Source organism: Balearica regulorum, chromosome 13 (genome assembly GCF_011004875.1).
Source record: "Balearica regulorum gibbericeps isolate bBalReg1 chromosome 13, bBalReg1.pri, whole genome shotgun sequence".
Classification (NCBI taxonomy): Eukaryota; Metazoa; Chordata; class Aves; order Gruiformes; family Gruidae; genus Balearica; species Balearica regulorum.
The window spans coordinates 2,470,700-2,491,522 of NC_046196.1; the positions used below are offsets into that span (position 1 = coordinate 2,470,700).

Sequence of the window (20,823 nt, forward strand, 5' to 3'; positions counted from 1 at the left end):
ATCTGGAAGCTAACTCAAAACCACCAAACTAGTATTTACTTATTTGTTGAAAAGTTTAGTTGCTTAACAATTCAACTAGACAGGTCCAATTATGTTAATGATCTGCAAATACATAACTACAACCAGAACACTTATGCAGTAACATAACAAGTACATGGTTTCCTGTCTACTGGACATACATCTTTAATACCTTATGTTTGACACGGAGGTAACTGCAGAATGTCTATAATTTCTTAATTATAGTCCTGTTGCTTACTGGGTAATTCCAGTATTTCCTGCACTGATGTACAATGGAAGTTTGCTGTACAGAAATCAGGATGGGATTAATAAATCACAATTGGCAGAAAATCCTGCACCTAATATGAGAAACTGCACCGTCAACCAAATAGAAACGTGATTTATTCCAATTCTGATTGTGCTTTCCGTTGCCAGTGGCTTTATCACGGTCACTGAAAGTAACAGATATTCTAGAAAGATGATTTACCTGAGTCTTTTTTCCACTCTCCCTCTCATTTCCATTACTTCAGTCCTAAGAATATTTTATGCAATTCATTTTCTGTATTTTTTTATTTTACAAATAGCATTTTGCTAGGATGCTAAATGGCTACGAAAGCCCACTGTTATTCATCTTGCTTCTTATAGGCTACCACTAGTCCATTCCGTTGTGATTTTGTCTTTCCATCATGCTTCCCGATCCCCCACTATGTAATCCAACAGCTGAGTTGAGTTACAACTCAACTTCTAGTCAAACCACAGTGTCCAAATACATAATCCTCCATTTAGATGTGTGCGTGTATACACATATATGCATACGTACATAACTTCATACGCGCAAACATATATAGTGTAAATGTAAATACACATACACAAAGAGCAAAACTGGACTTGGGACACAAGTGAGGTAAGACGTGTTTCACTTACAGATGTAATAACCTTCGAGCAGCACTTCTACTGTAGCTTACACATAACATTACACAAACTGCAACGCTGCACTTCTGAGAAAACACCACCTATAATGAGTATTTATTTTCTGATTAAGTTATGCACTAAACAAATATCAAAGAAATAAGAGCTGCAGCAGATAAAAATATGTATTTACATATGTATTATATACACATATTGAAATACATTTTTAACTGTAAAGTCCAAAAGTCTTTATTTGTAAACCATCTTTTGCTCCACAGATGCTAGAAATTATTACGCTTTTCAGAGGTGGGAACAGAAGACACAGACTGAATGCAATCATACTTTACATCTCGCATGGTCACTTATAAATAGATTTCAGTTTGGCTTCACTGCAACAACCACAGTTGGGTTTTCTTTCTTTTTTGTTGGGATTTTGGTGGGGTTTTTTTCTTCTTAGGAAAAAAGAAGAGAGGATTCAACAGTGTCTAAAAACAAAACATCTTTTATAAGTATTGTTTTTCCTCTCTAAATCTCTGACCAGACAAAAGTAATATTTATCCATTTTTAAACATTCCCCATTAAAAACAAACACAAACACGAATAGCACACAGCTTGAATAGAGGATATGTCAACAGTTATAAATCACTATCACGTAAACTATCTAGCCTCACATTCACAACTTTGATATATTAGAGAATCCCTGGCAGCGAGAAGCTATCCAGCTGAACTCCTGCTTTGAAATTTTCCACTGCACTAGTTACAAAGGGGTACCTCGACATGAACCAAATCGCTTACACAGTGCTACTCCCAAGCACGTTACCCACGGCATTCCCAAAGCACCCTCCGCTACACGGAACAGCTGGGGAGCCACCCACACATGGAAGATGCTGCGTGGACCCTTCCACAAGGGATTAAGTTGCGGTACCGGGGGAAAAAACCCAACTGCTGAAATATTCCTTCCTCTCAAGTTGAAATCGGACCTTTTACATTTGTGTTGGTTTTGCGTGGCAAGGTTTTGGTAGCGGGGGGGCTACAGGGGTGGCTTCTGTGAGAAGCTGCTAGAAGCTTCCCCTGTGTCTGACAGAGCCAATGCCAGCCGGCTCCAAGACGGACCCGCCGCTGGCCAAGGCCAAGCCAATCAGCGCCTCTGTGATAACATATTTAAGAAAGACAAAAACAGTTAGAGAGCGCTTTTGCAGCCAGAGAGAGGAGTGAGAAGATGTAAGAACATCTGCAGACACCAAGGTCAGTGAAGAAGGAGGGGGAGGAGGTGCTCCAGGCGCCGGAGCAAGATCCCCCTGCAGCCCGTGGTGAAGACCATGGTGAAGCAGGCTGTTCCCCTGCAGCCCATGGAGGGAGGATGAGGGGGTGTAGCGATTCCACCTGCAGCCCATGGAGGACCCCACGCCGGAGCAGGTGGAGACACCTGAAGGAGGCTGTGACCCCGTGGGAAGCCCGCGCTGGAGCAAGCTCCTGGCAGGACCTGTGGAGCCGTGGAGAGAGGAGCCCACGCCAGAGCAGGTTTGCTGACAGGACTTGTGACCCCGTGGGGGACCCACACTAGAGCAGTTTGCTCCTGAAGGTCTGCACCCCGTGGAGGAGACTCACGTTGGAGAAGGCCGTGAAGGACTGTCTCCCGTGAGAGGGACTCCATGCTGGAGCAGGGGAATGATGAGAGGAGTCCTCCCCCTGAGGATGACGAAGCGGCAGAAACACCGCATGATGAACTGACCGTAACCCCCACTCCCCGTCCCCCTGTGCCGCTGGGGGGGGCGGAGGTTGAAGCCGGGAGTGAAGTTGAGCCCGGGAAGATGGGAGGGGTGGGGGGAGGTGTTTTTAAGATTTGGTTTTATTTCTCATTCCTCTACTCTGTTTTGCTTAGTAATAAATAAGATGAATTCCCTCTCTAAGTTCGGTCTGTTTTGCTCATGATGATAATTAGAGAATGATCTCTCCCTGTCCTTATCTCGACCCGTAAGTTTTTTTTTCATTGTACCTTTTCTCCCCTGTCTAATGAAAGAGGGGAGTGATAGAGCGGCTCTGGTGGGCACCTGGCCCTCAGCCAGGGTCAACCCACCACAACATTTTACATTTGTTTACTACACGTGCTTATGAGTCAAAGAAAATTTAGCCTAAGTGAGTCTGTCTTCTCAGACGAATGTTCCAGAGTTGGCAAAATCACCCCCAAAGCAGTTACTTCTATCACATTTCTCAAAGCTAATCTTCCTCAGACACTGCAGAGCAAGATTAGATTTGTCAGACAAGTGTAATTTGTAACTGTTTCAAGAATATGTGTGTTTAATTCTCAACTAAGATCAGTTTTAAAATTCCTCACTTCAAAGGCAAAACCTTTGGCATTTTCTAATTCTTTCCTATTCTACTTCATATTTATCAGCTGAGCATCTGCCTTCTCATTTTGGAAGGAAACGTAGGAAGTACAGATTCTGTAGCAGAGGGGATTCATCGTAGTCTGCTTCTGTGTTGTTATTCAAAATTGTTTTCCCAGTGTCTAAGCCTCCCAGCCTCACACCTCTGCTTACAAACTCGGACATACTTTCTTGCTTCCTTGATGTGTAGTCCTAGCAAGGAAAGGTTAATGGCCAGATGTAGCAGAGCAGTCCTCAAAAAAGAGAAAAAGCAGGAAAAACCACCATTACTGAATGATTAATAGAAATAAAACTGTACACTGTAAACCATTATCTCCACCTGACTCATCCAGTGCTAAATGCCTCCAATTTTGCAGAACAGCTTTGAAGATTTGGCTGCACATCCATCTTTATATGTGACATCTCGGCATAGGCTGAGCACTTCAGCCTAAATCTACATATAAATCCCAAAGTCATAGAACTAATTAAAAATTCCAACATGGAAAACTGTGATAACAGCTTTAACAATCTTAAGAGAAATTAAAAGAAAGGGAGAAGGCACTCTTCAATTAATCCTCCTCCCAAAAACCTCATTTCCTACTGTCTTCCCTCCACAGACTGCTAACGTTTTTCAAGAGAGTATCTAGCTAAATTATCGTGGCAGCCATGTGTACAACCTCTGTCAGAAAAAAAAAAAAAAAAAAGAGAAAAACACACATTAAGGAGCAAAGCGTTGGCTTTGAGAAGAGCAGAGCAAACCAGTGCAATTAATACCTCAATTCCAACAAAAGACAGGAGCTTCAAACAGAAGTGACAAGGAAAACTAACTTCTGCCTAAATATAACGGTCTGCTACAACAACTTTATGCTACCCATAAATCTTGTGGCTACTGTAAGGCTGCACAGTCAATTAAAGGTAGAGCAATCTCAATTCATAGCCTTGGGGGTGAAGGACAGAGAAGAGATACTCATTCCTCTTTTCCTACCAGCTTCCTTAGGCACATTTTTGTCTGCAGATCAGTTCCTCTTGAACTCTTAACACTTGAACACTATCACAGAATTACAACGCCAAACCCTTGTAAGGCTACGTAAGACCTACGGGCTCAGCCTCCTGCTTTTCTATGTCATTTGCTTAACTAATTTTTCCCTATGATAAACAGAGCAGAGAGGAAATCTGTTATCATTTTTAACTGCACAATTCAAATCAAAGCCACGTGCTACATAAACTTTTATGCACAAGCAGCTGAAAAAGCCCAAAAGTTACGTACTTGTTGGACATGCCAAAAGAATGAAGTTCAAGAATAGCAATCCTCTTTAGATGTAAATAATTTAGAATTATTTATTAGGTGTGCAATAACTCATAAAAATCGCCAAATCACAGAATAGATGAGGTTTAAAGTGATCTCTGGAGATCATCTAATCCAATGCCCTTCCTCAAAACGTAGGCAACCAGCACTGGACTGCATCCAGGAGGATTGTGACTGTCTCCGGGGATGGCATCTCCACAGCTTCTCTGGACAACCCATGACTGCGTTCAACCACCCTCAAGACTCCTCAGAGCCAGAGAAATAATTAGAGTCAGGTCGCAGGCAGGGGAGTTTCAGGCCACTATGTTTGGTTTTTTTTTTTAATGAGGCAAATTAATTGCTGCTAAAAAGCAGCTCTGGAAAAATCAAGTCCCCTAATTCACAGGGGAGGATGTCCAGCAGGGCAGTGACCATGCTGATTTGAGACTATTTCAGGACTAACAAAAATATTATTTTTAATCATATGTAGAGATGTTCAACAATTTTCACTGCCAAACAGAAAACACTAAGTTATTCTAGACTTCTAGCACACCAGCATTTAAGAAAATATTCTGCAACACATAAGAGAACGGTGGTCCTTTCAATACTTGAAGAAAGTGCCAACAAATTTCTGCCGATTGAAACACGTATTATTATACTAAGACATAACAGAAAGCTATCTTGCTATTATCAGCCCCTAGAGATAGCTGATGAAAAATATTACTTTAAGCCAAACACAACAGTTTTGGATTTGAGCCTTTTTCTTGTTGCACCTCTTGGTCACAGTTTTAACTTGTGATTGTAGTATTTCATATTAAGAAGTGGAAAAACCTTATCAAACTCTGGAAAAAGTTCATACAGGGAACATGGTATTCATTCATTCAGGCTCAGGACATTGAAATCATATTTAAACCTCTTAATGATGTTTTCAGAACAGCTCAGCTGCACGGCAGACAATGTGATACTATGCGTCAACTCAATGCATCTGTTGATGGCAATACTGCATCTCAAAAAGAAGTGTTTTCTGAAGACTATGAGAATATCTTCTAGAGTATGCCCTAAAACTTCCCGAGGAAATTTCCATCATTTAGCTACGAATCAGTGGGTTTCCGTACTTCCACAAATAGCCTAGGTCTGTCATATTTAACCTGGCAAAAGGGGGGAGCACATGTGTAATTTTTTTCCCCTATGTGGCATCATCTGAAACGCTTGTTCACAAAGAGATGAAAGTGCTTTCCTACTGAATGTGCGACACCACTGTTGTACCTAAACCAGGAGAGAAGGTGACACCCACAGCCTGGGGCCCTCAGTGACCTAACCTGGCTAGTCACAGAACCATGCTCTGCTAAATATCCTGATCAAACCAAATAATTCGAGCTTCTTTGAATACAAGTCATACAGTCTTATGCCGACCGAGCGGAGCCAAGGTCACTGCTTCTCAGAACAGCTCGGAGGACATTCATGACGAACTACGCCGCACATCCTCACATACTTCATGGTGGAAACACAACACAACAGCCATTCACAATCTTTTAAGAGCCTTTTTTTTTTAATTAGATCTTTTGTGAGAAGTAGCTACTATATTCTGCCCAACAGAGAAACAGCTCAAGTGCCTGTTACACGTGACTTGACAGGGAGTAAATGTATTACTCGCTGAAACCAAGTGCAGGTATTCTCGCAAATATATGCAACCACAGCTGGGTGGAGACCTGACATAAAGCACCTCGAAGCTGATCTTAATAGCTATAACTAACAATAGTGGGAAAGACAGTTTCTCAAGTAGCTGAATTCCAGACCCTTCAAGGCTCACCTTAAATTGCCCCCTGAAACAAATGCTACCATAAAAACTGTCTGGGTTCATATGTAACACTTTAAAAAGCCATATTTGACAGCTATGTTGTCATAACTGTGAAATACAGACCTCCTTTACTTCAGAGCTGTGAAATATTACTTCTCTTTCCTGCTAGCTGGCAGAAGGAATTCTGCTATATCCACTATACAGTGTGTATAATAAGGAACAGATGCCTGTGAATTATGATGCTGTAATTCCATTGAGGGGTTCCAGGGATGTCAAACCACAAAGGCAAAGTCTGAGCAGTTCATGAAGTTACCTGAACAGAGCGGTGGAATTACAGCCCTGTCATGCAAAAGGTACCTTTCTAAACATGCCTGAATCCACATTTTTTTCTTGCTGCTTCTCTTTCTTCTCCCTATATCCTCACTCAGCCTCTCCACCCACTCTCCTGGTTTTCCTCATACCTCCTTTTCCTTCTTCAGGTGAAATACCACCTGATTTTGGAACACAAATTAGTTTTCAAAGCACCACCCAATTCTGAAAAGCGATCTGTTTTTCTAAGAGCTTTTTGATGGTGGGCATGAACACAGCAGTGAATTCATCTAACATCTTTAGAGCCTCCCAGAAAATGATGCCAGTGATGTTCTGAGTAAGAGCAATATTTTAAAGAAAATTAACAAAAGACTCTGAATCCATGGGAACATTTTCACGTACCGTTACCAAAGGCAGCTGTTAATGTTATTGCCAGTGCTCTACTTTTGGCTGCAGTGTACAGAGCCCTGCCAATGACATGCCAACATGCCTCGGCTCACCTGCATCATCTTCAGGACCAAAGACATCTTTAGAAGGACGTGCAGCCACCTCTTTGCTATCTAGGGGACTTGGGAGATAAGATAGCCTGGGGAGACCCAGGTTGTGTAAAAACGCTGGGGGAAACCCTGGAGATCGACGTGCCAAAGGTACAGCTCAACTCCAGCTAAAGGAGCCAGCCTGGGCACACAACCCAAAATACCAAGGTGGCTCTTGCAGAACCAGCCCACAAGCATCTGTACCGCTCTGCTCCCACCCATTCAGATAGCAGGAATCCCAGGAGTTAATTCAGGTCTCTCTGTACACATGGAACAATTTACTCACAAATCAGGTTAGTGGAATTGGGAGAAAAAAAATTTGAGTTTTCAGCTTAACCACAACAAAAATAACCCACCAAAACTTATTATTTTACGGCCTTCTGAGGGCAAGAACTCACTGAGCCTGAGCCTGTGTTTTACATCTCCACACTGGCCTCCCTAAATCTCCAAACCAGGAGATTAAAGATTAATATTTTTAAATAATAAATCTCAACAACAGTCAAGGAGTACGGTCTAATGAACACAGGCCCATAATATCCACTTACTACTGCATTTTTATTCTAAAATACTGATTGCTAAGAGACTGAAAATAAAAATCCCATCAACATATATGGCTTATGGTTATCATTACGTTGATTAGTTGTTTTAATTTGAGAATTTTGGATATGATTCCCAGTTCCAGCACATAAAATTTTCCATTGAAAGCAGATTTTGGCATTCTTTGCATGAGATACAGTGGTTAGTGTTAACATGCAACCAAAAATTTTATGCAGGCAAATAAACTTACTTCCTTTTCTTTGGGCTCACTTCCAAAACACTGGTTTTAATATATGATGTACAAATGTCCCATAACACTGCTTTATATTAAAAGCATGAGCCAGAAATGTCCTATGAGAACACTTCTTAGGTCAGTATTTTTCATTTGTTATTATTATTCATGCCTACATACCTATATGGAAATATAGAATCACCTACAACATATTTAATTTCTTCAGAGGAAAATACTTCAGGAACAAAATTTAGCATGTCCTACTAAATGGTGTGAACACACAGAGAAAGATTTACTGACTTGACTCCTCTTAAGAACATCAGTTGCAGAAACGTTTTGACCTTCTACTCAGAAAATTGAACATGGTAAAAAAAAAAACAAACCCAAAACTCATGATAGCACGAAGCTGCACATGCTGAATTTTTTTAGTTAACACATGTGGACAGATGTTCTCAAGCATCCCAGTGAAGCCAAGCGTTCAGATAACGTGCAAATCAACAAAATCAATCTCTTTGGAGTATACTACCCTTTCATTTCTGGCAAATCTGTATTTTACTACTGTTTTAGAGACAGACTCCCTTCTTCATCTTGCTCCTGTGAACCCACACACAGATCTCACATCCCTTCTAGGATCATTAATGCACTGCAACCAGGAGCGTGACTGCAATTTGTAGATGAAACAGGATTAGAAGCTCATCCTACCAAGGACCGGTTTTGGAACAAGTCCCACGAGGCTGCGCAGGACTCCGAACGTACCAGGAGGTGGTTGCTTTGCACTGAAGGCTCGTGATGATTTAACTACAAATAGTTGGCTTCACTTACTGCATGGATACGCTCCTTGAGGAGCACTGCAGACATACATACACTCTAACAGAGGCCTCTCTGCCAATGATAAGTGGTACTTGAAAAAAAAAAATATACAGGACTATAAAATCTACTCCAAAAATTTTGTTACACAGAAACATTGACATTTGTAGCTACTACCTGCACCTGTTGTAAATATAACTTAAGATCCAAGTAATTTTCAGGTATATTGAAAAATAAATAGCATTATTACTGTAAGTTTCCACTTCTGTTGGGGTTGGTTTGGTTTTGGTGGGTTTTGGGGGGTTGGTTTGGTTTTTTACCTGAACCACTGTAAGATGATGATGAAGGTGTTCGCCTTGAAAAGCTTTTCACGGCAAGACTCTGCCCTCGCTGTTTCCGCCTCCAAGCTGTTCGGCATTTGGAGTCTATGCTTTGCTTGATTCGATACCAGTCAGATTCTGTGATTCCGAATTTGTAAAATAGGTGACCTGTAATTACAGAGAAACACAAAGGGGTGAAAATCAGCATAAATCTGTATTTTCAGGAAATGCATAGATGACACAGTCACACGCACAAGGTGAACAAAGCAACTCTGAAAAATTTTAGAACTGCCCTCGTGCTTCACGCGGCCTAAAGCAATACAATGACATTACAAAAAACGCCAAAGCTATACAGTGATGTGATTCAAAGTATTCACAAAATTAAGTAATCATACACATGCACAGTTATGTATTTTAAAATGTCAGTGATCTATGAATTTTTCTAATCTATGCTTCTGTCCATGGAAACTGTACTATTACATTCAAGCTGTGCAACACTGACCGACAGAAGGATCCAGCACCCCGAAGCCAAAACTGCATAAAGCTTTATTTCTCACTGATAGCGCCCCGCTATACGTGTAAGTCTGATAAGTAGGAAGCCATAGAACGCACCCTATAAAAAACCCCTCTTTTAAACCTCAGTTCAACAATTCATCAGAATCCAATAAAAATGCAATACAAAATTAGAATCTTCTGAAAACGCTACTACTAGTATTATGTCATTTAAAGAGCCACATTATGCACTTTGCAGCATGTGGTGCTAAGGTGCCAAACTGTTACATAAAGACAACGTTGACTCCTGAGTAGATCTGAGTATTTTGAAGCAAAGCTCCTACAGATTGAGTCCTGCTGCCAACTCAAACCAGGTTTGTTATCATGTGCAACCTCTGCACCCAAAGGGGAAGCCTAGTTATACAAGAAACAGAAGGAGAAAAAGAGACTATTCCAGGTATGACAAGAAATACTTGTTTCAACATCTGGACAAATGGCTCAAACTGGGAAGGAAACCTATTGTGCATTGTCAGCTGTTTCAAGGTCCTCCTCATATTGCTACATACTTTTATCATTTCATCGTAAGCTTCCGAGGGGTTTATAGTTTGCTTAAAGCATCAACGGTTGAGAGCATTTGACGGTATGTTAAGAGAAATTCATAATCCTCACAGCTGTAGGAAAAAACATTTGAAAAAGTAAACCCAAAGGTTCAAAACCTGTGAATTAAAACAGAACTATCTGAACATTTAACATTCCTTAAAACTTCAGTACTTCTAAACTTTCCAGATTTAGATGTGCAATACTGCAGTTAAAGAACAACCCAAAGCTGTAATATATGCTTTTACTTAACATGACTATGCTTGAGGGATCTCTAGGATTGTTATTCCCCCTTTTAGTATCAGTTGCTTTCCATACCCTGCAAAGTAAAATAATCTTTTAAACCTACTGGGTTTTCAATCTTACTCTCAAATAGAATCCTGATCCTGTGAAGCATTTGCTTAAGTTGCTGCACAGTCCTATGAACAGGATACGGTCTGCTCCTGTAAGACAAATGACTTGAAGCCCACCACCACAAAAGTCCAGGTTTGCACAAACTAAGAGCTTTGTACTCTCCTTTGTATTACAAATGAGGCCAGAGTCCTCAGAAACTGAAATGTGCAGGTTACGGATCTGACATAGTCAAGTGGAGTACTGCATCTCTTAACTCATCATCATTTTTTAAACACATCTATTTTCCAATACTCTTTTTTTTTTTTATATAGATCTGTTCAAAAAGTAATTTGAAGTAGAGAGTGTACAGGAGGAAAACACTGGCATCAAAAAGCTAATTCAAAAGTGCTTTAAAGGCCCCAAGATTTCTCACTTCAAGCAACAGCAAGCACGTTACTTAGGGATTGCTTTACAACCCCTACATTATGTCTCCAAAAAGGAGGTGGGAGTAGGAAAGGAGGAAAATCGACTGAAATTATCATCTGCTGCTGTGCAACAGTTTCCTTTCCATAGGTGTCAGCAAAAGGAAAGCACATTCTGTATTGTAAATACTGAGACCACATTTCTCAGTGTAATCTATTACTAACGTGCGCTACACAGAGAAATGGGTTTATAAACGTTTGCAGTAATGTCCAATAAAAATAGTTGTGCTTTAACTCTTTATACAGCTTCAGCTGTCAGTACGTACAAAAGTACTTGTGTAGTCCCACATAAAACAGTCATATGCTCTGTGGTTATTTTGAAAAAATGTCCATATTTCATTCATAAATACATTTTAATGACTTTCACGTTGTATACTGCTCTGTTTAGAGAGGTGACTGAATCAACTGTAGGTCAGAGAAAACTCTGATAGAAAAGCAGTCTAGCTAGAGATTTTAACTATTACCGTGTAATCCATGGGATATTCCGGGGTGTCACTTAATTCAAAGAGGAATCAAAAGCAAGGTAAATTATTTGGGATGGGATAGCCTCAGGTGCGGCAAGCTGTTCATACTAGGAGACCCAGCCGAGCAGGACAAGAGCTTGAGAAAGATGCTGAGTGCCAGAGCTGTGACATAAAACGTCCCAGAAATGGCTCTATCAAGGGAAGACAGGAAAGTACCTTCTTCTATTTACTGATCACAAAAGCTATCACGTAATCAATGTCATAAGGACCAGCCATGAAATACTGGATAGAAGGACCACTACCTTCATGGAGAGAACGTGACTACAGAGGAAAACATGGAAAATAGGTAACAAGCTAAACAGGGTGAAGTCAGAGAAGATTTTCGATTAGAGAGTCCAAAGACACCAGGCACAGATTTCCAAAGCCAGGCGTGCTTCTTTCTTTCCCCCTTCTCATGAAGTTCCTACTGAGCTGTTACGGTGGTCGAAGGTGTAAAACTGGTACAGACGAAACGCCTGCTGTTTGCACAGATTTTTACCGTAACTGCGTACTCAGTCACAGTAACTGCGTGTGCAAATGAGGCATGAAAAATTAGCCCTTAAGAACAAAGATAGTTGATATAAAGGTTAAATGAATTTCAGATGTATAAATCTATCCCGTTGGTATTACAATCTAAAATGTTATTCTACGAACAGGTCTTTAGCAACCGCATTTCATAACAGTCCACCGATGACTGAAGAAAAATCTAATGCTAACGACAGCGGGGTATTTTTTAAGCAGATAAAAAGTTCACCGTAACATTAGAAATATGTTTTACCTGTAGTAGAGAGATATATCCTGAAAACATGTGCAAACAATATTAGAAAACTGAAGCATGCTGACTTTCTGTTCTCTACCCATAAATGATCACATGCAGAAGAGCTTTCAGCTGTCTCATTCCGAGTATGTCAAATACCAAAAAGAAAAAGTAAGTAAGGCAGCACTAAAGCAAGACACTGCAAATGAGACTTTTAACCTGGGGAAACACATATTAGAAAAGACAGAAGTACTTCAGCGAGAAGGGATTTGACTTTTTCGGAACATTTGCTAGTCAAAAACAACATGAAGCATTGTAATTTGTAAGCAGCACAGTATCTATGAGCCACATAACAACCCTGCTAAAAACACATAAAAAATACATTCAGCAATATAATTCAGCACTTTGGCAAAAAGACAACAGTATTTTGGAAGACAGATGCACTTCTACAAGGAGACTGAAGTAAAGGATTTAGATCATCTAAGGATGGCTGACTGTTTTTAGCGATCTTTTTATTTAAATGGTTGCCGGTAACATTCAAAACAAAGGATGTGCTTGTTTTAAAACACTAAGGGTCCAAAGTTTGCTTTCTTTGGGAACCTCACTTCCTTAACAAAGCTTTCTATGAAAACACACCAGAGACTTAAAATAGTTCAGCTATTTCATAAATTGCAAGAGCTTGAGTGATTTCTATAGCCCAGATACATACTAGCGGCAGCTTGGGACACAAAAAGGTCTGCACAAAGAATTCCCAGAGACACAGGCTGTTCTGAAATGCGCAGAGAGGAAATCACTTTGGTTTGCAAACAAAAACCAACGCTCAAGTCTTATCAAGCAAAAGCTTAGGAAGGTGTGTGTGCCTTGGGAAAAAAAAAAGAAGTCGGCTTTAAAAACCAACAGGTGCATCACACTGAGTTCTGCCTTCCACATCCTAGATTAGAAACGCAGCACATTTTTGCCGAAGTTCCTATAAAAACTAAAAAGACGACTGAGGCAGCAAGGTCTAGAATGCTTCTTGTGCACCGCAAAATAAATCTTCCTGTAATTCAAAGGAAAGGAAGGAGAGGGGGAAAAAAAAAAAGCTTGGAAATGCAGCGAAGATGAGCTGGTGCAAACACAAAGATCGTCAGCAATGATGTCTGAAATAACTGTACACTCCCGAACTTTTGGGGCATCTAATGCACAAAACAGGAGGAGAAAGGGTTGGATTTTTTTAAAACCAGGGCTAATTAGAAAAAAAAGAAAACCCCATGAAAACAACATTCCTGAGAAAGTAATTCTCTCTTAAAGGTCACAAGTCAGTCAACAGACAAAACAATCCACATAAAACATTAAATTGTAAAGAAATTTAATTAAGAACAAATTGAGGAGGAAGATAAGGCATTTGTAATATCAAAACCAGACATGAAGTATTCCATCTTGATATCACATTTAAAATCAGCCCACTAAAGAACAAACTTCACGTCAATAGCTTACATTTGGATATTGCTAAGTCGTGCTGCTTCCCATTCCCCAGAAATACCAGATTTCTTGAGCAAATTAAAAGGTAAATCATTCTTTTCAGGCACTTGGCAGTGTTCCCTTTGCTGCCCTTTATAGTGAGATGGCAGAGACTTTCCCTCTGTTGTTGTTACATTATGAAAGATTAAAGTGTTACCACTAAAGAATCTCAACAGCCACATGTATAAAATAGACACATTTACATTAAATGTGCAATCCAAAGAGATTTGGTTAACTGTTCCTTCCATTTTCAAATTCAACACAATTTTTAAAGTCTAGAGAAAAAGCAACAGGATGTCATTTTCAAAACAAGTGATTAAACTGATTAACACAATCTTTTTTTAATTGACAGGAATATGATAGATATTATGAAAAACAAGGGCTTTGGATTCTGCCTGCACAGAATCAAGAAGAGGGGTGATTATTTGGGGGTTTGGCTAACAAAACGCATTTTTTCACATAAGGGTCATACATTTGGAGTTCTTTTTATTAAACGAATAGCGTATGACAACAAAATCTGCTGTACTAAATATTGGAACGGCAGAGGAAAAAATTAAGCACCTCTGAAGTTACTTCTTGCGCCTTAAGGCTTCAATTCTTCAAACGTAATCATGGTTATGCATTGACCATATTGAAACAATTTTAAAAAGAGTAATTGTTTACTCATTTGAGGGCTGGGGTGGGGGGACATGATGTCTACAGCTGGGAGGCAGTTTCCCCCTCCGAAAGTCAGAAGTGTTTAGGGTTGGGCAAAGGGATGCAGGAGGGGAGAGCAACATCGTCCTCGGTCAAGGGAAACTCGCCCCGCTGCAGTCGGTGGGGTGGCAGAACCTTGGCAGCTTCTCCAACGTCACATGCTTGTGAACGTCGATCACGTCGCCAGATAATCACTTCCCATAACACTGTTCTCATCCACAGGCTAAACGACGTCCAAAAAGAGATGGGGGGAGCCGTTAAACACTTGGAGAGAGCGAGCAGGGAAGGAAAATTCAGCTACCAAGCAATCACTCTGTCTTCCATTTTATTTCTACAGTTTCTTTGTTTAACTATTACATTCACATCTTTCAAACAGCTATAAATTTATAGACTACAAGAGACTAGAGTGGGCACACATTGTAGCACTTTATTCAGTAGGTACCTGAAATTCCATTCTGCTACACATACCTAAAGCGTTTACTAAACCTGTGTCAGTAACCGGAATATTTTAAACAGTGAAATATAAAAATCAAACATTATAAAATGTTCACAAAAATCTGAACTTTTTCAGGAAATTTTCAATTGTCAGCTTTTAAAGAAATGCCCTGTTTTCCTAGGTACAGAAGATATGGTTAAAGAGGAATTCTGCAAATAAGATTCCATAGAAAACAGGTTATTTTATTATACTCTTCAACTAAGTTATAGTAATACATACACCTCAAAATTCCATGCTAATCAAATCCCCTTCTACTTGGGACAGTAGGAACTCAACTCTTATACTAGAGGTCACGAGGAGTCCTCGCTTAGGTAACTTATGACAAAACACGTAACTGCTAATTTTTACAACACTGCTTTACAACAAATACCTAGAAATATTTCACCTACAGTAAGAAAATTAAATCCATCATGACAAGAGAGTAAGGCAATTCATAAATACCACTAAGAACACAATTGAAAAAGCCAGGCATGTTTGAGGAAACCCTCCAGATATGAAAAATGTCAGTGAAGTCAGTGGTCTTAAGTGCAAGCATGTGATTAGACAATTTAGGGAATAAGGACTAACTTCAGGGACATCAAAAAAAAAATCTTTCTTCCAGGAGTGTATTGCTGATATTGCGTAATTCTCCTGGCTTCCAGATGCCATCATGATGTGGGTGTTCTATAAATACACACGTCAGCACATTAAAGAACCAAATTCTGAACGCTGTATTTTCATACCTTTTACAAGATAACTGTAACAGAAGCGAGACTGTGGACAAAATCCCCGTAACGCAGGTCTTACAATTACCAAGACACCATCTGCCCCAAACTATGACTATTATAAATTCTGCGAGTTCAAGAACGGGATGGGTTGAGGTAACATCCTATCCCTCATTGCTTCCCTTTTGAATGAAAAACTCCTTCCTAATATATACAAAAGCAGGATGGGTTCGCTATTTCAAGAAAACCAACAATTTAAAACGTTTTCTCATCTCAGCTCCTAAACCAAAGCCAAGTTCAAATTAAGTATCTGTCTGGTAGGAATACTTTCTGGGATCAAAAGGGTGCATTTTGATGAACCAGCATCAAAGCAAGCCACAAATGTTAAAACTACAATCAGCAACTATTTATAAAATGCTAATTACACTGTTCAGACAATCTGCTGATTAACAATTCTATGCCAGTAGAACACTAAACCTTTTAGAAGAACAGGCAAGAAAGTTTTCCTCAATAATGTCAGATTACTCTATGGTGTTGAGGAAACATTTCAGAAATGAACTTGTTTTAAATATCTACCAAGCAGCATAAAAAGTGTTTGCGCATATAGGCTTGTGTCGTGAAAGTGAATTATTCACCGCTTCAGTTGTTACAACTTCCTCTGTCAATCGGAAGCTGCGGATCCGATGATCTGGTGGGTGCAGACAGATGGCTGCAGCCACATTTATTATTCGCATTTGTCTCAAGCAAAGGACTAATAGAAGAGACCATTCACCTTTTACAAGTGAATGCTAAAAGTTTTTCTGCTTCGGGTAAAATACACGGTCTCCAACATCCAGATATTTTTTTTTGGTTTTTCGGGTTTTGTCTCTTTTTAAAAAAAACAAGTTACAAGAAAGCAGTACAACCCAAAAGGCATGAGGTTTCTCCTTCTCTGTTCTTGCTCTCTGTAAAGCACAGATAGAATGTCTTATGTTTTAAAAGACTTAAAGCATTTTGAAACTATATGTTACATGAGAAAACTGAACACCTATTGATGCTTATATGCAGATCTGGCTCAGATTTCATTCTGGCAACGTACTGCTAAAGATATAAAAACTAGCTTCCAATTGTCAAAATATTTCACATCTAATTTTATTTTATTCAAAGTTAATTTGCCTGAATATTTCGTTAATATTTCTTTAGAATATTTGCCAGAGCATTTCATTTTTAACAAACCACAAAACCAGAGGAAACATGAAATTAAAAATTATTTTAAATGCCATTGTCCTACAAATTAAAAGGACCCACGTAGGTCTACAGGACCCTACTAGAAGTTTCAAAATCAGAAATAAAATTACTTAGCATCCAGAATCTCCAAATTCCACCAATGTATTCTCTTCCAAAACAGAAGAGCTCCTACATTCAGACACACCTTATCACCTTTCTGGAAAACCAGCCAGTTTATTTTTATCTAGTTTACTAGGAGGAGAACCTGTTTGCTTTAGACTCCTCCAGAGACAGCCATAAGCATGCAAATAATGCCATCTAGTGGAACGTCAAATTTACCATTCTGGCAAGAAACGGCAGCAATTTTATCCGTGCATGTGTATACGTTTGCTCAATCTCCGACTCCCTCGCAGCACGCGCCAAGTGCTACAAAAGGTTAGCAGAACTGCAGAACCAGAGAGACGCTGTGAAATGGAAGTGAGCGAATTAATCGCTACAGGAATAGAGTATTTTTGATGTTCCTGGTTGCACACGTTGATTGAAGTGAGTTCCACAGTAGTGGCCGTAAGGCATTCCCCGTAAAGATCTTCTGAACACTTTTCTCTTATGGTGACAGAATAGCAACAGCTGCATAAATTTAACTGTTCATAACCAGAGTGTAATTATCAAAACCATGAGGTGTCTAAGTCATTAAATTAATCAATCAACCTCATGAGAAAATAATCCTAGACCAAATCAGAGGTTTTACAATCTGAAAAAGGAAAAGTCTCCATGTCATCTACTACAGACTTGCTTCAGTTCGCAAATTACATGAGAGGTATTCCACCACTGGACAAATGATATATGTTTGCTTGCAGGTTTTTCTTCCCCACCTTTTAAAGAAAAACACATTGCTTGCTTTAAAAAAAAAAAACCAAAAAAACCAAAAAAACAACAGATTGCAAAAATCCAGAGACACAGCAAATAAAAAAAGATACCTTGAAAAAAGAAGATCTATGTTTCATTTCCTCCCAAAATATATATAATCGTGCAACATTTGGGTCTCAGTATGAAAGCAAAAATTATATACTTCATATAGCTATAGCTGTACAGCTAAAACTTGCAACGGCAGCATTCCATACAGACTGCACAAGCGTTTTCATCTGAAATGGCTTTTCATGAAGATTAGGACCTAAGGACTCCAACACTTGTTTGACTTACCCAGCCACTAACAATCTCCTTCTACATAAAATACCTAATGCGCTCACGGTAACTACTACCTTCTTTTTGCATAATAAAAACGCACTTACGGACACTTTTGAGTCTTCAGTTCCATTTCCCTTTTAGTTTTTGCACATTGAAAAGGTCAGACCATTCATGTATGATCAGAGTGAGCAAGCAAAGACCTTGCTACTTCTTTAGCTCACTGGGAGAAACAATCCCACCAGGTTTATCAGACATCGTTCTGCTTTGGAACGGAACATACCTAAGTATATGATGTGTTTATTGCCAAAGGATCACCTTACTGTTTGAAATCAAAGTCTGATGCTCAAAACAAATGGAATCACCTAAATTGAAGCAATAACGCTGGATCGAAATAAACGCTTCTGATTTTAAGGAGTTGCTGCCAATAACCACACATCAGGTCATTTTTGATAGCCACAATTTTACGGAGAAGTTGATTAAACAGCTGTTTGTCTTTTCCCCAGCAGCACAATGCGATCTGACAGAACCAGCAGCAGAACCAATGGAAAAAGGAGGGTTGTTGCTTTAACCACCCCCTTCCCGAGACATCCCGTTACATAAGCCCTCACCGCAGTGCCTCGGGAGCCCATCTGGATGGCAAACGCCACCACACGTGCCGCCAAGAAAAACTCACTTATGAATCAACAACGAAAATTTCTCCCCTTCCGAAGGAGCTTGTGGGTTTGGAAAGGACCGGCACGACAGAAACCTGAACGCTGCGGGAATTTATTTACATTTTACTTGCAGTCAGCTTGAAGCATCTCCTCACTTCACTTTTTAACCCTTGTGAAATGGGGAAAAGAAAGTTCAAAGCCAGGAAAGGAAAAGCTATGCAACTTTCTGGAATTCCGTTTACGAGATTTTGTGAAATCACAGCTCTCCTTGAACACGGCAATGCGTTTTCCAGATGAATGTACATTATTTTTACACTGATTAATCTGTGTTTGGTGGCTGAGCTGCTCTCAGAATGTCAGGGATCAAATACTTTCTTAGACTTTTCGTGTCTTCTAAAACCACACTGTAAAAGTTCAATTTTGTCATTTATAGGCCTTCGATAGCAAAGAAAATATTTATTGTCTGGAGTCCATTAGAAGCTCATTAGGATTATTTTATTTATGCAGGGACTGAGCCTAAGTGATATTGGGTAACCACCAGCCTCTTCTACACATGGTGAGAGTAAGGCATGCTCTGCATCCTTCTGAATTAGGGACACCACTGCCGCACACTGAAGTAACTACCCTGCAGACAGTCATAACACTGGAAGAGTTCCGTGTCTGGAGGAATCAACCCAAAGAAAACAGTGATTAGTACAACCGTGATACAAAGGGTCCTCTATTTCACTTGTGACTTCATAGCTCAGATGGATCTTCAGTATTGATAAAGATGATCCTTGGACATCGCACTCGACACGTTGATTATAAACGGCCTGATATTTCTTGCTGACACCAGGGTTTGGGGCTTGGTAATATATGACTACAATATGACTTCTGAAATCCACGCAAGACTCCCTTGATTTCCATTAGAAAAAAAGAGCACTCATTCAACTAAACTATCATATTTGTAGCAGTAACTTTCCCAATGAAGACATCTTTCTTGCAAATTACACAACGTGGCCCTCTTTTCATTTAAAGTCACCGAGAAACCTGCTTTTATGCTCCCAGGCTTATCTGAATGTTTTTTAGCTGCCTCTCAAGAAGTGAGCACCAGGACACTTCAGCATGTGCTTTAAATAAGTCTGGCCAAAGGAGAAAAGTATTGACAGGATGGAACAACTGTGCATCGGCTGGAAAGAGATGGTCCAAGTGACCTAATGCATTTGTTTTCTTCTTTCTGCAAAGTCTACGCACTCACAAATGCTTGACAGCACATCATGCGCAATCAAGTTGCAGGCAATCACAGTTGCGACTGACAGGCTAAGCAGCTGCTTACGTTCAAGAATGGAAAATTAAATTCGTCGCTTGTATAATGCAAGAACAACAAGAAGTGTGAGAAGGAGAGGAGAAAACACACTGCCAACGATTTATTTTATTTCCCAAAATTGCTGCCTTTATTTCAGTTTATTAAACAGTAACTGGCCAGGAAAGTAATTGAAATAAACATAAGTGCCCAGGAAAGAAGAAAACAACAGCCAGCATTAAATTACAGTGCTTACATAAAGTCGGTAAGCAAGTGCCAGCATTGATGCCATTTATGAGAACTGCAGTGCTGAGATAAACTCAATGGGTCCTCATATTATCTTCTTGCCTAGCCTCAAAAGAGGTTATCACTTCCCTCCATGTGGCAGCATTTAATTGATTCACAAAGAAGCAGCTATTTGGAACTGAACTGCAGCTCTGAGGAAGACAACATGTTTGCAAAAAGCAGCACTGCTGCATCACAAGGCCTTTCCCGAGGGTGCTGTACAAAAAAAATTAATGCTTTTTGGATATGAGAGAAGCACAACAGAAATGCTTTCTTTCACTTCTAGCCATTTAAAGATGTGCTCAGGCTTTGCTTCTCACTCTCTTCTTGAATATGAGATCGTTCAACACCTCCGCAACTCTCCCTCCTCTCTCCCCAAGCTCTGCCCCTAACAACAGTCACCACTCGTGGACATCGGAGAGAACCACCACGCAGCTTTCCTGAAGTTGTCAGACAGAGATGGTCCACTCAGTCCGACCCAGAGCAGAGGTTCTAAATAGCACACAGCTCAGGACCTGCCTCGGCTCCCCCATGTGCCACAGGCCTCATGCTGCAG

The 20,823-nt window shown here is 40.0% G+C and overlaps 1 protein-coding gene across 4 annotated transcripts in view; it reads right to left on the minus strand.

The window, feature by feature from the left end:
• The window catches only part of BANP (BTG3 associated nuclear protein), a 153,014-nt gene that overhangs the window by 75,901 nt on the left and 56,290 nt on the right, over positions 1-20,823 (minus strand). For all 4 annotated transcript variants that reach the window (XM_075765763.1, XM_075765761.1, XM_075765764.1 and 1 more), the window contains exon 8: positions 9,097-9,264. In XM_075765763.1, the coding sequence (XP_075621878.1) occupies positions 9,097-9,264 (168 nt within the window). The remainder of the gene's footprint in view (positions 1-9,096; positions 9,265-20,823) is intronic.